We start from the raw sequence: 13,512 nt of genomic DNA on the forward strand, positions 1-13,512 counted from the left end.
TTCAGAGGGTAGGAATAAATAAAAGATATAAAGACAATTAAGAAAGTAGAAATAACTTAAAAGATCACGTGTATTTGAGCTCAAAACTATACCAACATGGTAAATACAAAATACAATCTTCTTTCAGCACCGAATGAAGAAATACTGTAATGAAAAGTGAGCCTGAAGATATAAAGGACAGCCTGAATAAATTTGCTCTTGTGTGGGGAAACTGACTATTATAAAGACCTCAATACTTACCTAATAAAAGCACAGGTTTAATGCAATTCTAATAAAAATCTACTTTGTGGGATTTTTTTCCTTTTTTTGTAACTTGGCACATTTCCATTTAAACTACACCTGGCTTTGGGGTATAAATGATACCCAAAAGTATAAATGGCAATTTAAACACATCCTCCCTAAAACTCCATTAAAACTATAGTAAAGGAATTTTTTTTTTTTAAAGAAATGAATCCCCTAATACAAGAAAGTCGAGAGTGCAACATTCTCAAAGTTGGAAAGCAGATGGTCAGGTGGTAATTGACTTAGCAGTCTCCAGAAAGCCAGAAAGTGAAAGTCCCCAGAAATTAAAACTGAAAAAAGTCAACAACCAAACAAGCCTATGCCACATAATTCTGGCAGCACTGGGATGAAATAAACGCACCAATGCTGAATTTCTCATGTTGGGACCTTCCCACAAAACATCAACTAAGAGGAATCAGGCAATGAGGAAGAAAACTTCTAAAGAAGCATCATTAATATTCTCAGAAATAAAAGAAGATATTTATATTCAGGGTGCCATTAAAAAAAAAAAAAAAGACAAGGAACAATTTGCTCTTAGAAGTTAATGGCCTGCTACCAAAAACAAATAAACAAAAAAAAGCTACCTGCAAGGCATGAAAATTAAAGCTGAAGAAATCTACCAAAGAAAATGCACATTAGATAAAAGAAATAAGATAAGATTAGAAGAGCCATGGTCCAACATTTAATTAATAGGAATTCCAGAAAGAGAACTGAGAAAACAGGGGAGGAAATTCCCCAGAATAGAAACACCTGATTGCCAAATTGAAAGCACATGCTCAGCATAATGGACCTAAAGACTCAAAATAACACATATATTTGTGAAATCTCAGAACATTGGAAAAACCGGAAGACTTTTTTTAAACTTCCAGAGGAGGGAAAAAAATGGTCACAAACGATCAGAAAACAGAAAGATTTTTACTTCTCAACAGCAATGCTGAGTATTAGAAGCTACACATTCAAAATTCCCTAGGAGAATTACTTCCAATCTAGAATTAAAATATATTAAAACATATAAGTCTTCAAAATCTTCTATACTCCCTTTCTCAGGAAGTTACTGAGTTTGGTGAATGATGCACACCAACAAAATAAAGGCGTAAATCAAGAAAGAGGAAGATGCCGAAACCGGTTTGGCTCAGTGGATAGAGCGTCAGCCTGCGGACTGAAAGGTCCCAGGTTCGATTCCGGTCAAGGGCATGTACCTGGGTTGCAGGCACATCCCCAGTGGGAGATGTGCAGGAGGCAGCTGATCGATGTTTCTCTCTCATCGATGTTTCTAACTTTCTATCTCTCTCCCTTCCTCTCTGTGAAAAACCAATAAAATATATTTAAAAAAAAAAAAGAAAAAAAAGAAAGAGGAAGATAAGAAATACAGAAAACGGATGCTCTGACACAAGAGGGATTCCCCAGACAATAAAGGATGACAGTCCATCACCAGGAACCGCAGGCAACTAGTCCATACTGCAGCAGTGAGGACCACAGGCAGAAGTGTTGAGCTGTCTCTAAAACTGATGAATCAGAAGACAGCAATATGACTTACTGTAGCAGGCAGTTAGGCATGAGCAGAGCAAGGACAGTGGACCAAGTATGGAAGGTCACCAGAGAGGAAAGTCCCAGGTTCCTAGCAACATACAGTTGTAGGGTGGGATCTCATCCTGCGGGTAACCTTTTCTCCCCTTTCAATTTCACTGGTTATATGGGGTTCGGACCCTCCTCTGAAGTTTCTTCTCCTTGCATGTCGCTAGTCAGGTGGTCCACCCGCTTAGAAGAGGAACAAGGGGGCCAGAGCATAGCCTCATATGACCCCATACAAGCTCTTGCATGACCACTCCCTTAAGCATTAAGACCTCAGGACAGCCCTCAGGGCCGGGAGGCTCAGTTGGCTGGTGCATCATTCCATACACCAAGAGGTTTTGGGTTCAATAACCGTTCACAGCACATACCTAGGTTGTGGTTTCAATCCCTGGTTGGGGAATATATGAGAGGCAACTGATCAATGTTTCTCTCTCACATCAATATTTCTCCCTCTCTCTCAAAAAATTAATAAGAACATATTGTGTGAGGATTTGAAAAAAAGACCTCAGAACAATAAAGTTCTGACCCGCATCAAATAATCTTAGGAACAAAGCCTCAGATGTGTTGACCACAGAGACAGAATTTTGGTCAAACTAGAGATAACATCTAGGCCTCAGTTGTATTTCAATTCCAGGCCCAGTAAAGCAAGGCCAGGTGCAGTAATACCATGGCTGACATCAGGCCCAGCTGTGATGACTAATGACTCCCTTCCCTGGCGCTGACCATTCAGTGGAGACCACAACCCTGAAGGGACACACCTGGAAAGCTGATGAATATTCTATTGAGATCCTCCCCTGGGAACTCCCCTAAAATGACCACCCTTAAAAGTCCTTAGAACAGAGAACCCAGCTCAGCTCTCTCTTGAGCATGCCTACGCCTTTTCCCACCCCCAAATTTCCCCAGAACACTGAAATCTTTCCCCCTTCATTCCCCCAGGTACACACTAGTATATCCTTGCTTTTCTCCTAAGTTCCAAGGGCCCTTCTTTTGCCACTGTAGTTTGTTTCCTGAGCCCATTGCTTCTACAACTCACTTCTACCTCTGTGACTTCCTAAATAAACTCTCTCTTAAAGTTTGAGTCCTGACTAAACTCTTTCTTAACCAGAACTCAAGTACCAAGGCTGCTTGATGTGGTCCGATCTGACTCAACCAGTCTAACACCTGGTGCTGTTTCACCAACATTATTATTTAGAAATATGGAGGTTTATAAGTAACAGAACAGTAAAAAATGTCAAAAGTACTTGGCTCTTGGGATTAGCAGGAAAAAGAACAACTGTGTTTTGTTTTGTTTTTTAGCAGTTTTGACAATATCTGATGTTTTAAACAGTATGTATGATTAGTTTGATCCCAAAAAAATCTGCCTGTCATATGGTAACAACTATAATTTTTTAAAAATGAAATGTTAATAGTAATAGTAATTATGATTACCACTACAGGTAATTTTTCTTCTGTTTACTATTCTCTGTTTTCATTAATTTCTACTATGAGCAATTATTACAATTTAATGCAAAAAATATATAAAATAAACTTAAAGTTTTAAATCCTATATAATAAAAGCATAGTATGCAAATTGTCCCCTCAACCAGAGTTCTTCCTGGAGTTCGACCAGGGGGCGGGCCGGCCAGGGGAAGGGAGGGAGTACCTGGCTGGCAGCTGGCAGCCAGCAGCTGCTAGGGACCCTACTAGTGCACGAATTTCATGCACTGGGCCTCTAGTAACAATATAAAAATCTGCCCATTCAAAAAATCCTTCTGATCTGTGTTTCCCCAAACTTTTTCAGCTTCAATTAGGATGCAGGAGCCAAGGAGGGGGGGACAATATTTTCAGGGAGGCAGAGTAGATGAGAGAAATGTTTTTGTGATCCCTGGGCACCTAACTATAGAGATGCTACCCCCACACCCTCTGAAGCCAATTAATCTCCTCTCCAATTTCCTCTTGCACCCCTACCTAACAAACCAACACAAAATATTTTTCCCAAATAACTTCATTCTCATTATACCTTCCAATGTTGTCCATGTATCAGGATATGTTTCTTGGCAATGTCCATTCTATTCCAAGCCATTGCCAGATTTAATTGTTCAGATGCTGATAAATTTGTGCCTGGAGTAACAGAAAGGAACAATCATATATTATATTTAAAATGTCAACATATGAAGCACACAGTGTCACTGAATATAAAAACAGGAAGTAAGAAACAGATGTAACCCTATCAGACACTGACCTTTTAGCAGAGCTGTTAGGATTGCTAGGTCAAGATCTTGCAACTCCTCAGAATCAGCCTCAAATATGATAATCTGTAACAGTTGAAAAACAGAAAGTCATACATTTTGAAAACTAGCAAAGAAATGCTTTCAAGAGTACCCACAAAATTCATGCTCAAGCTAATGAATTGAATAAAACAATCTCCATTAATCACTCAGAGTTAAAATATTTACTTATAGAAGAGAAAATGTCTATGTAGGGTAATGGAGAATTGTGGGCATGCATGGGGAAAAAACAACTAAAAAATCCATGTTTCCTAGAGGAAACTTATATAAAAGAACATTACTACATTAATTTACTGTACACATGCTATAAAGAAAAGAAACTCAGTTCAGTTCCTTGTGTAAAGGAAATCATTCCTCATTTTAAAGGAATTCCAAATGAGATCCTTTTGTTCACTTCGCCTTAGAAACTAAGACTTTTGCTTTTTAATGACAAGTGAATCCTAAAGAATTTGTCATAAAATAAGTGAGGCAATTACAATGCACCCAATGAGCAAGTACAGTGGACAGCACAGGCTGTCATCACAATGTCAAAGTGTCCCGTGCATCCCAGCATGCGACTAATGTTTTCAAGACAAATAAGGACATTATTTATTACTATACAAGGTCTCCTGATATTAATGAATGTATCTCAGTCTTTCCAAATGAAAATATATTTTAGACACTGGGGGATAGGGGAGGCCAGGGGTTTGTCAAGGGCGGGGGGAAAAAAGGAGACATATGTAATACTCTTTGTAATACTTTAAGCAATAAAACAATTAAAAAATGAAAAAAGAAAAGAAAATATATTTTATATAATAGAGGGGGCTGTTCAACAAAAGAGCCTAGATTGGCAAGTTCTAGGCCTACATATGCCACTAACTAGTCAAACTTGGGTCAACATCTTCTGGCCACTGTATCTGAGGTTCCTCACCCACATAATGAGAGGAACCCTAACCTCCAAGGTCTCATGAAGACAGAAAAACTATGCTTCTACAATTCAGACACTGGTTCCCTCCACCTTACAGTCCCTCTGTGTGCATGAGTAACATCAAACTTCAATTACAAAGGAGCTGAGAGCCTAATTCCTGTAATGTGCAAACCCTTAGTTGCCTTCTCTAGTTCCCTCTTGGTATTACACCACCGCTCATTGGTAATTTTCCTTGATGACAGGAAGAGGCAAATATAAGCATGATCTCTTTAGCATGTCCTTTTCTTAAAAAGTGTATAAAATTTCCAACTCTGAGCTCAAGTTTCAACTCTACTATTTCATACTCTGAGTAAATCACTTAATTTCTGTAGGCTTCAGCTCCGCCTGAAACTGAAATAAGCAATCACTGCCACATTGAACTCACTTATGGGGCTATTTGGGGTGAAATACATATCTGAAAGCACACTGCTAATTATAGTCATGGTTGTTACTTTTGTTGTTATTAGGACAACTAAAACCCCAGGGCTTTTTCACATATGTTTAGCCATGCTTTGTCTAGCCAGAACTTGTTCAATTAGTTTTTATAAGGCCAGGTGCTTAAAGATGACAAAAATCTTGTATAATTAGACCCAGCCTTCAAATTCTGGAAAGATCACAGTAAATCATAACATATCTGCATATTTACCATAATTGTCAGCTTCATATTATCCAATCATTGAAAAAAAATTTCATCAAAGTACCCTAAAACACTAAAGTATTTTCCTGAATCTATATTATATTCTCAGCTCATAGCGTTTAGAGTCTGTTTTCTATCCCAAAGTATATGGTCACTTTTCCCATTGCCAGTGGGTCCTTATGATCTCCCGCAGGATTTACTCACGATGCCCAATGCAGTCCTCTAGCCCAACAGACTGGGGATCACTTACGACAGGAAGCTGTTCCTTTAACCACTGAAAAGATGTATGTGTAATTTCCTCTAAATTAATAACTTTTATGTACTATTGCCATGCTAAGTGCTTTTTCCTAAATTCCTTGGAAATTTGCAACAAGGAGTGCAGGGTTAAGAAGCCAGGTTACTCAACTAAGGGTCAAGTTCTGTAGACTTACATACAAAGTTAAAAGTGAAAAACTCCATACTTTTAAAAATTATAAAAATAAATAGTACAATTGTTAAAAATTAGCATTTTTAAGTCGACTGAGTCATCACTTCATCATACTCACAGAATCCCTGTGTACCATGCACTCCATTAGAATCTGAAAAAGGTGCTTGGTCTGTTTAAGACTGAAGTTGAAAGTGTTCTGAATCATGCAGATGATCTCCTCCTTCACCTGAGGACGGAGGGTCCTGGGAGAGAGAGAAGTGGCTGGGACTTGACACAATGTAGAGAAGGGAACAGTCAGCAACATCAGTACAAGAAAACCAACCGTCTGCCTGACCTGACTGAGAGGCTTCTATGGACCGTTCTGCCCAGGAAGAAAATGAGCAGGAAGCAAAGAGAGACAGCGGCACCAGAAATCTGAATTTGAAAATGAGAATAGACTGCTCGGCCATGATCCTGGAAAGACTAAACTTGGGCAAGGTTCTCGAGCTGGTAGATTTCCAGGAGGCCATCAATCTTCAGAAGTTATGGACATAGTATTCTCAAAAGGATCTGAAACTCCAAAAAGTTCAAGAACCGCTCATAGAGGGTGACTTTAGGAAAGGGAAAGGTGTGAAAGGATAAGGAAGAGGGTGGAGGGTGAAAGCAGAGAGCTGAGGGCTGAAAAGGAGATCAACTGTAAGGAAATAATTGTCCGAAAGCAGTGATAGCATAAGCATGAGTGTTTATTAAGTAAATTAGCAGGATCTATATTTTAGTTCATTAGCACTTTATTTACTAAATGTCACGCTTTTGAAATGGGAAAAACCACAGTGGATATAGGGATGGCTAGAGAAAAATCACCTCCTTGTTTAAAAGGGGGGAAAGAGCCAGGCCGGCATTCAGTGGTTGAGCATCAACCTATGAACGAGGAGGTTACGGTTCAATTTCCAGTCAGGGGCACATGCTTGAGTTGTGGCTCAATCCCCAGTGTGGGGCATACAGGAAGCACCCGATCAATGATTCTCTCTCATCATTGATGTTCCTATCTCTCTCACCTTTCCCTTCCTCTTCATTTTTATTGATTTCATATCAATAAAAATATATTTTAAAAATAATAATATATAAATAAATAAATAAATAGGGGGAAAGACTTAAAAACTCAAGTAAGCACAAAATACATTATATAAATGTCAGAACGTTAATTTCTCCAATTCCTGCTATTTTCTTTGAAGGTGATCTTGTCACAATGGTTTCCTCACTCACTGCAGAATTTTTTAGCCTTAATGGCATTTGCAGAAGCATCTCCTCCCTCACTCTCCCTGCAAATGCTTTTCCCAGGAGCTCAGACAAGCCTCATGCGTACCTTAGAGGCAGGTCATTCTTCAGCTCAGGGAAACAGCAACTTGCGTCACTGGAGGGCATTTTAATTGATAAATACAAAAATCATTGAAAAATGAATTCCAGTCTCCACCTCTACCCGCCAAGGATATCCGGCCCACATGAAAGCAGAGCTTAAAGAACTAAAATGAAGGAACAGTCACGGCAGTTTCTGAGGTGAGAGCCAACCACTTACCCTTCATCTGCTAAGTGTTTGTGGGTGAAGGCCAGGAGGTCAGCCGCCCTGCCAGTGCCTTCACACACCACCACCGGGTGTTTGTCTTTCACGGTCTCCCACACTGAGAGGATGACATTGGGACCTCCTTCCACCACCAGCCCCACCATGGGCACGCCTTGTCTTGAGCCTATTTCAGATGGCAAACAATACAAAACTGTTACAAAGCAACCCTATCTCGGCCGACCAGCCATTCTGATTTCCACACAATTGGAAATGTCACCACAGACATCTGTTACCTGTTCTACCCCCTCTCTCTTTATGACTCAGGCTTTCGAAGTCCAAGATAAGCAGAAGCTTGGACGTTAAATAAACATAGTATCTTCAAGCTTTCTCTGGTTTAAAAAAAAAATAGCTAAAGGCTTTCAGTAATTTTTTTTTAAATAAATAGTCTTCAAGAAACTTTTAACTTTTCATAGTGGAAAATTTCAAACCTATCTGAAATAAAGCAGAATAATATAATGGATCCCAATATACCCATCATTCATCTTCAAAAATGATCAACATTTTGCCAAGTCAATCAACTTTTAATGGTGGTTATTTCTATGAACAAGATGGAAAGGAACACTCAAAGACTTTTACATTTCAGTTTATTACATTTTTCACTGTTTGAATGTCTTATCATGACTTTATACTAGTATTACTTTATTAAAGTAAGGAAGACAAAAAAAGACTTTGGAGTCATTCTTTTTTGAAAATATTAAGTCAACAAAAATTATGAAATAAAATGCATAGCATGATCCTATTTATATTTTTAGAACCATATACATGGGTATATACAGGGTATCCCCAAAAATGTAACACACTTTGACATTTTGAAAATGAAATGTATTTTAATAAACAGTGCCTTTATAATTATTCAAAGTGTGTATACATTTTTGGGGACACCCAAATACAGTATTTCACCTCCAATTAAAAACCCCTGGAACAGCCATCCCAGGAAGGGCCCCCTCATCATCGAGGGTTGGATTATGGAGATGCCACCTTCTGCTGCCTTGAACAAAAAGTCTCCATTTCTCCAGGCAGCACCCAGCCCCCCTCCTCCCTGCAAGGATTCCCACCTCTCCACTCAGGGATGCTCACCAAATGTGGCCCTCGCTCACCTCTCCCTCCTGTAGATACTATCAAAATGGCCATCGCAAAGCACCACTGTGAGCAGGACACAGCATGGATACCTTCTATGGTTCCTATTTCTAAAAGCTCTGATTTCAACCTCTTCCCTGTCTGAGGCAACCCTACCCACATATGAAATGTCATTTCCCCCTGAGTATCAAAGTTCATACCCCTGGTCTTCTCAGGCCAGTCTCCTTCCTGCTCTTCAGCCAATCCCATTCCATTCATCCAACCCTAAGGACTCCTGGACGCTCTGCTAAAGTCCCCACTCTTCCACAAGACCTCCCCTGTCTATACTGTCCCCATAAAATACTATATATTTTTTCCTTTCTCCCAACTGTCACGCACAGCTCTGCACCACCGCACATCCTGCTTTCTTCTGGTTGTGGGCTCACACACATTAAGGCAGGGGCTGCCTTGGACCGCTCCACTCTATACAGATGACAGTGGAGCACCAGCTCCACAGCAGGACCTGTTGGCTGACCCCCTGTGGTACTCACCACTGTGTATTTTCTGCAGAGAGAGGTACTTTTCCAGGTTCCTCCTGAGCTTCATCTCGTTCCCATACTTGCCCACAGTACCGTCATCGGACAGGATGAAGTAGGAATGCATGCTGTTGAGTGTGGTGAGCTTGCTGAGGGGGTTCCCCAGGGTCTGGTACAGGCACACCACCTGCAAGGACAAGGGAGGGTCAGAGCTCAAGGTCCTTCCCTCAGTTCAGCTGCTCCAAAGGCCTGTCTCTCTGTACTATAGAGGTTCTTGTTGAGGTTAAAAAAGCACAACTTGCTACCAAGAACAGGGCTTTTCAAGCTATCTGTGGGGAAGGATCAATATGTGTGTTTTTTAATATTCCAGTTTTTTATTGACTGATGTGTTCTACTATGTGTGACTAGTATGCAGTTCTGTTCATGAGACTCAATGATGCAAGTTCAATAACACAGGCACACCCCTCGCTCAGCAAGATAAGCCCACTGATCATGTGTTTGGATGTCACAGCACTGCCATGTTGCTAAAAATGGTTTTGAGTATTTCTTTTCAATTTCAGTACTTACCTTGCTTCAGAAGATTGGAAAAAGGTTCAAGAATCTGCATCTTTACACAGATTACATCATTGTCCAGAAACTATGCCTTTAGAAGATCTATTCCAGAATAATATTTTGACAGTAATTTTTTTTCTAGTATTCCAAATGAGATGAGGAGTAGCAGACAACCAAATGACAATTCATTATATATAAAACATCCAGATCTTTAACATTTACTGACTCGTCCTTACACTGTTCCCATTCTTAATTGTTTTTCCGAGATGAGAGAAAAGGATTTGGAATTGGAGAGCCCAAACTTAAGCCCAGACTCTTCTAACTAAAAAATTCTAGATAATCCCTACCTCCTTTCTGAGACTGATTTTCTTCATGTATAAATGAAGATGGCAAGAATTTCTACATCAAAGGGTTTCTGTGAGACTTAAAAGAAATAATGAATATAAAAAGCACTATAGCCCTGATTGGTTTGGCTCAGTGGATAAAGCATCGGCCTGGGGACTGAGGGTCCCAGGTTGGATTCCAGTCAAGGGCATGTACCTTGGTTGCGGGCACATCCCCAGTAGGGTGTGTGCAGGAGGCAGCTGATCGATGTTTGTAACTCTCTCTCTCCCTTCCTCTCTGTAAAAAATCAATAAAATAAATTTTTTAAAAAAAGCACTATAAGCTTTACAAACATTATTCCTAAAAAGTTACCTTTATCATTTCAAAAGGTAACACTGAGGCCAGAAACAAAGAGCAAATGATTGACAGATTTAATATATATATTTTATTTATGGAATGATCATAATGGCTGATAATAAAATGTTTTTCTCTATGGAGTGTTCAATCTAATAAATGAAGAAAGAACACTATAATATATATAAGCATTTTGCAACCTATTGAAATAATGAATGTAGGCAATGACATCATAAAACGAGATATCATATGTTACCAGGGAAAGACACATCTCCTCCTGTGGTGTAAACTTGCACAAATAAAACCTGAATCTGATCATATCTTTGGATCAAACTACCAATTTACAGGAGACAGAGAAACAGACTAAACCCTTCTATAAAAGGTTAAATCTGCAAAGTCCAAATTGTGGGAAACTCTTCAGGACAAATGACCCAGTGTCTTCAACAAATAAATTGACCAAAAAAAAAGGAGATGGAGGGGAAAATTTTTATATTAAAGGTGATTTGAAGTGACTCAATTAAACAAATAAGTGACTCAAAGACATATCAACCCATCACAATCCAGGGAACTTTTTTGGATAATGAAATCAAATAACTTAAAAATTATGAAACTATCAGAAACTTGAACACAGACTGGATATTTTATGATATTCAGGAATTATTGTTAATTGTTAGGTATGATCATGGCAATGTAACTACTATATTTTTAATTGTCCACATATTTTAGAAATACGTATTAAAATCTTTACCAATGAAATTATTTAATGTCAGGAATTTGCTTCAAAATAATAGAGGGAGGAGGTGTGGAGTGGATAAGGAAATAGATGAAATAAAATTGACTATCAGTTCATAAGTTGAAGCCAGGAGATGGGAATACAGGAGTTCATTATTCTAATCTATCTACTCTTTAATATATTTAAATTTTCCAAAATGGAGGTTAAAATAAACCATAAGCATATCTATATTCATTGACATAGAAAAATAAAGTTAATTATTTTTTGTGCTAAACAATAGTTATGCTAAACAGTTAAGCTAAAAAACAGATTCACAGTAGTAGGTTTCTATTATTACTTATTTTACATACAAACTTTTTTTTACTATACATATGCACATATATACATATGGAATAATACACACCAAGACATTAATAGGAGTTATCTTTCTTCTTCAGACCTTTTGTAATATCTGAGATTCTTACCAAAAATATCCACTAGTCATAAACCTAATTAGACAAGTCTATTCCTTTTAGAAAAACAAACTAATGGAACCAAAGAATCAATACACAGGAATGAATGAAGCAGAGAATAGTGATAAGAGAAGAGAAGGGCCAAATCACGATGTTCCTTATTTCGCTACATGCACGCCACAGCAAGAAGCTTGGCTATTACTCCACATGAGACCGGATCCACTGAAGGATTTTTCAGAGTAACATGATCTAGTTTATATTTTAGAAGAATCATCCTGGCTACTGCGTTTAGAATACACTGTAATAAGAGACAAGAATGAAAGTAGGGAAGGCTTTTATATTCATCCAGGTGACAGAAAATGGCAGCTTTGGACCTGCTCAGTAACAGAAGAGGTCAGATTCTGGATATATTTTTAAAACTAAAGCTGAGATAATTTACTGAACGATCGGGTTTGAGGCATGAAACAGATCATTCCACAATGAGTCCAAGGTTTTTTCCTTGACCAACTGCAGGGATGGGCTTGTCATTTTCAAAGATAGGGTAAGGGAGGCAGTAGGAAGTCAGGAGTTGGTTTTGAATATATTACATTCCAGATGTCCATTGGATACACAGGTATAGAGCTAAGCTGGCAATCGGATACATGTCCATTTCCTTTCGTTGTGAAAGGATCGTCTACTTACATCTTTTCCAATAAGATCCCTCTGGTTCTCAATGACACCCCATGGAGGGATTCCAACTGTCCAGATTTTTCTCAAGCACTGGGAGAAATGTGCTTTCAAGGCTTCCCCAACATGTTTGGACACTCCTATGAACAAGCAGTTTAGAAGTTAAGCTTTAACTCACAAATCAGGAAAAAAACACCATGAGTCCCAGAAAAAGACAAATTGTACAAAAGGCCATTTTAGGAAAAGTTGTTGACACAGTGGAATTAGTTTCTGTATCTTGGCTTCCTCTACTCCCTCTTGACACCTCTTATTCCTCTCACTGACCTCTTTACCTGAACAATGCTCCTCTCCCTATGAGCAGTTTCTGCTCACCACCTCAGTCACGTTATGCCCCCACACTTGTCTGACCAGAATGTCCCGCAAGCCCAGCCCCTAAATCATAAATTCTCTAAGGATTTTTTCTTCTCTAACCTTCTGCAATGTCCCTGTAAAACATTCTTCAGACCGGTCCGGGCTTCATTGAGGCAAGTTATTTTAATAGTTTTATATACACAAAGATTCCAGAGTTAATCTATAATAATAAAAGCATAATATGCTAATTAGACCAGACGCCCTTCCGGATGACCTTCTGGACTAAGCCGGGGTTGCGAGGGAATCCGGTGTCCCAGGTGCCAGAAGGAAGCCGGTGCCGGCAGCCGGGGAAAGGAAGGCCTACGCTTGCATGAATTTCGTGCATTGGGCCTCTAGTACATTAATGTTTGCCCTTCTGGGATTAATAGTAGCAATAATCATAACAGCCAACTCTTACTATGCACCAGGTGTCCTTTTAAGTGTTTTACATGTATTTACACTTCAAGGAGAAACTTTCTTAGTACATTAGTCAATTTTATAGATAAAAATTAAGGCACAAAGAAGTTAACTAGCTCAACGTTATAAAGCTGTAATTGTAGAGCTTGGATTCCACACCAGGAAATCTGATTTTTCTTAAGAGGCTTCACTTTTTAGACCAGTTTTAGGTTCAAAGTAAAACTGAACGTACAGGGAATTTCTATGAACTCCTTACTCCCACACACCTTCAGCCTCTCCTACTATCAACAACCCCCACCACAGT

The 13,512-nt window shown here is 39.0% G+C and overlaps 1 protein-coding gene across 1 annotated transcript in view; it reads right to left on the bottom strand.

Moving 5' to 3' along the window:
• TRPM6 (transient receptor potential cation channel subfamily M member 6) overlaps nucleotides 1-13,512 on the bottom strand; it is a gene marked incomplete at its 5' end in the record, with an annotated part of 99,071 nt that overhangs the window by 72,319 nt on the left and 13,240 nt on the right. The window contains 6 exons of the mRNA XM_081103137.1: nucleotides 3,854-3,954; nucleotides 4,076-4,148; nucleotides 6,250-6,373; nucleotides 7,684-7,852; nucleotides 9,336-9,507; nucleotides 12,417-12,541. Of these exons, the coding sequence (XP_080959263.1) occupies nucleotides 3,854-3,954; nucleotides 4,076-4,148; nucleotides 6,250-6,373; nucleotides 7,684-7,852; nucleotides 9,336-9,507; nucleotides 12,417-12,541 (764 nt within the window). The remainder of the gene's footprint in view (nucleotides 1-3,853; nucleotides 3,955-4,075; nucleotides 4,149-6,249; nucleotides 6,374-7,683; nucleotides 7,853-9,335; nucleotides 9,508-12,416; nucleotides 12,542-13,512) is intronic.

The sequence above is a fragment of the Myotis nattereri genome (assembly GCF_964212035.1).
Source record: "Myotis nattereri genome assembly, chromosome: 12".
Classification (NCBI taxonomy): Eukaryota; Metazoa; Chordata; class Mammalia; order Chiroptera; family Vespertilionidae; genus Myotis; species Myotis nattereri.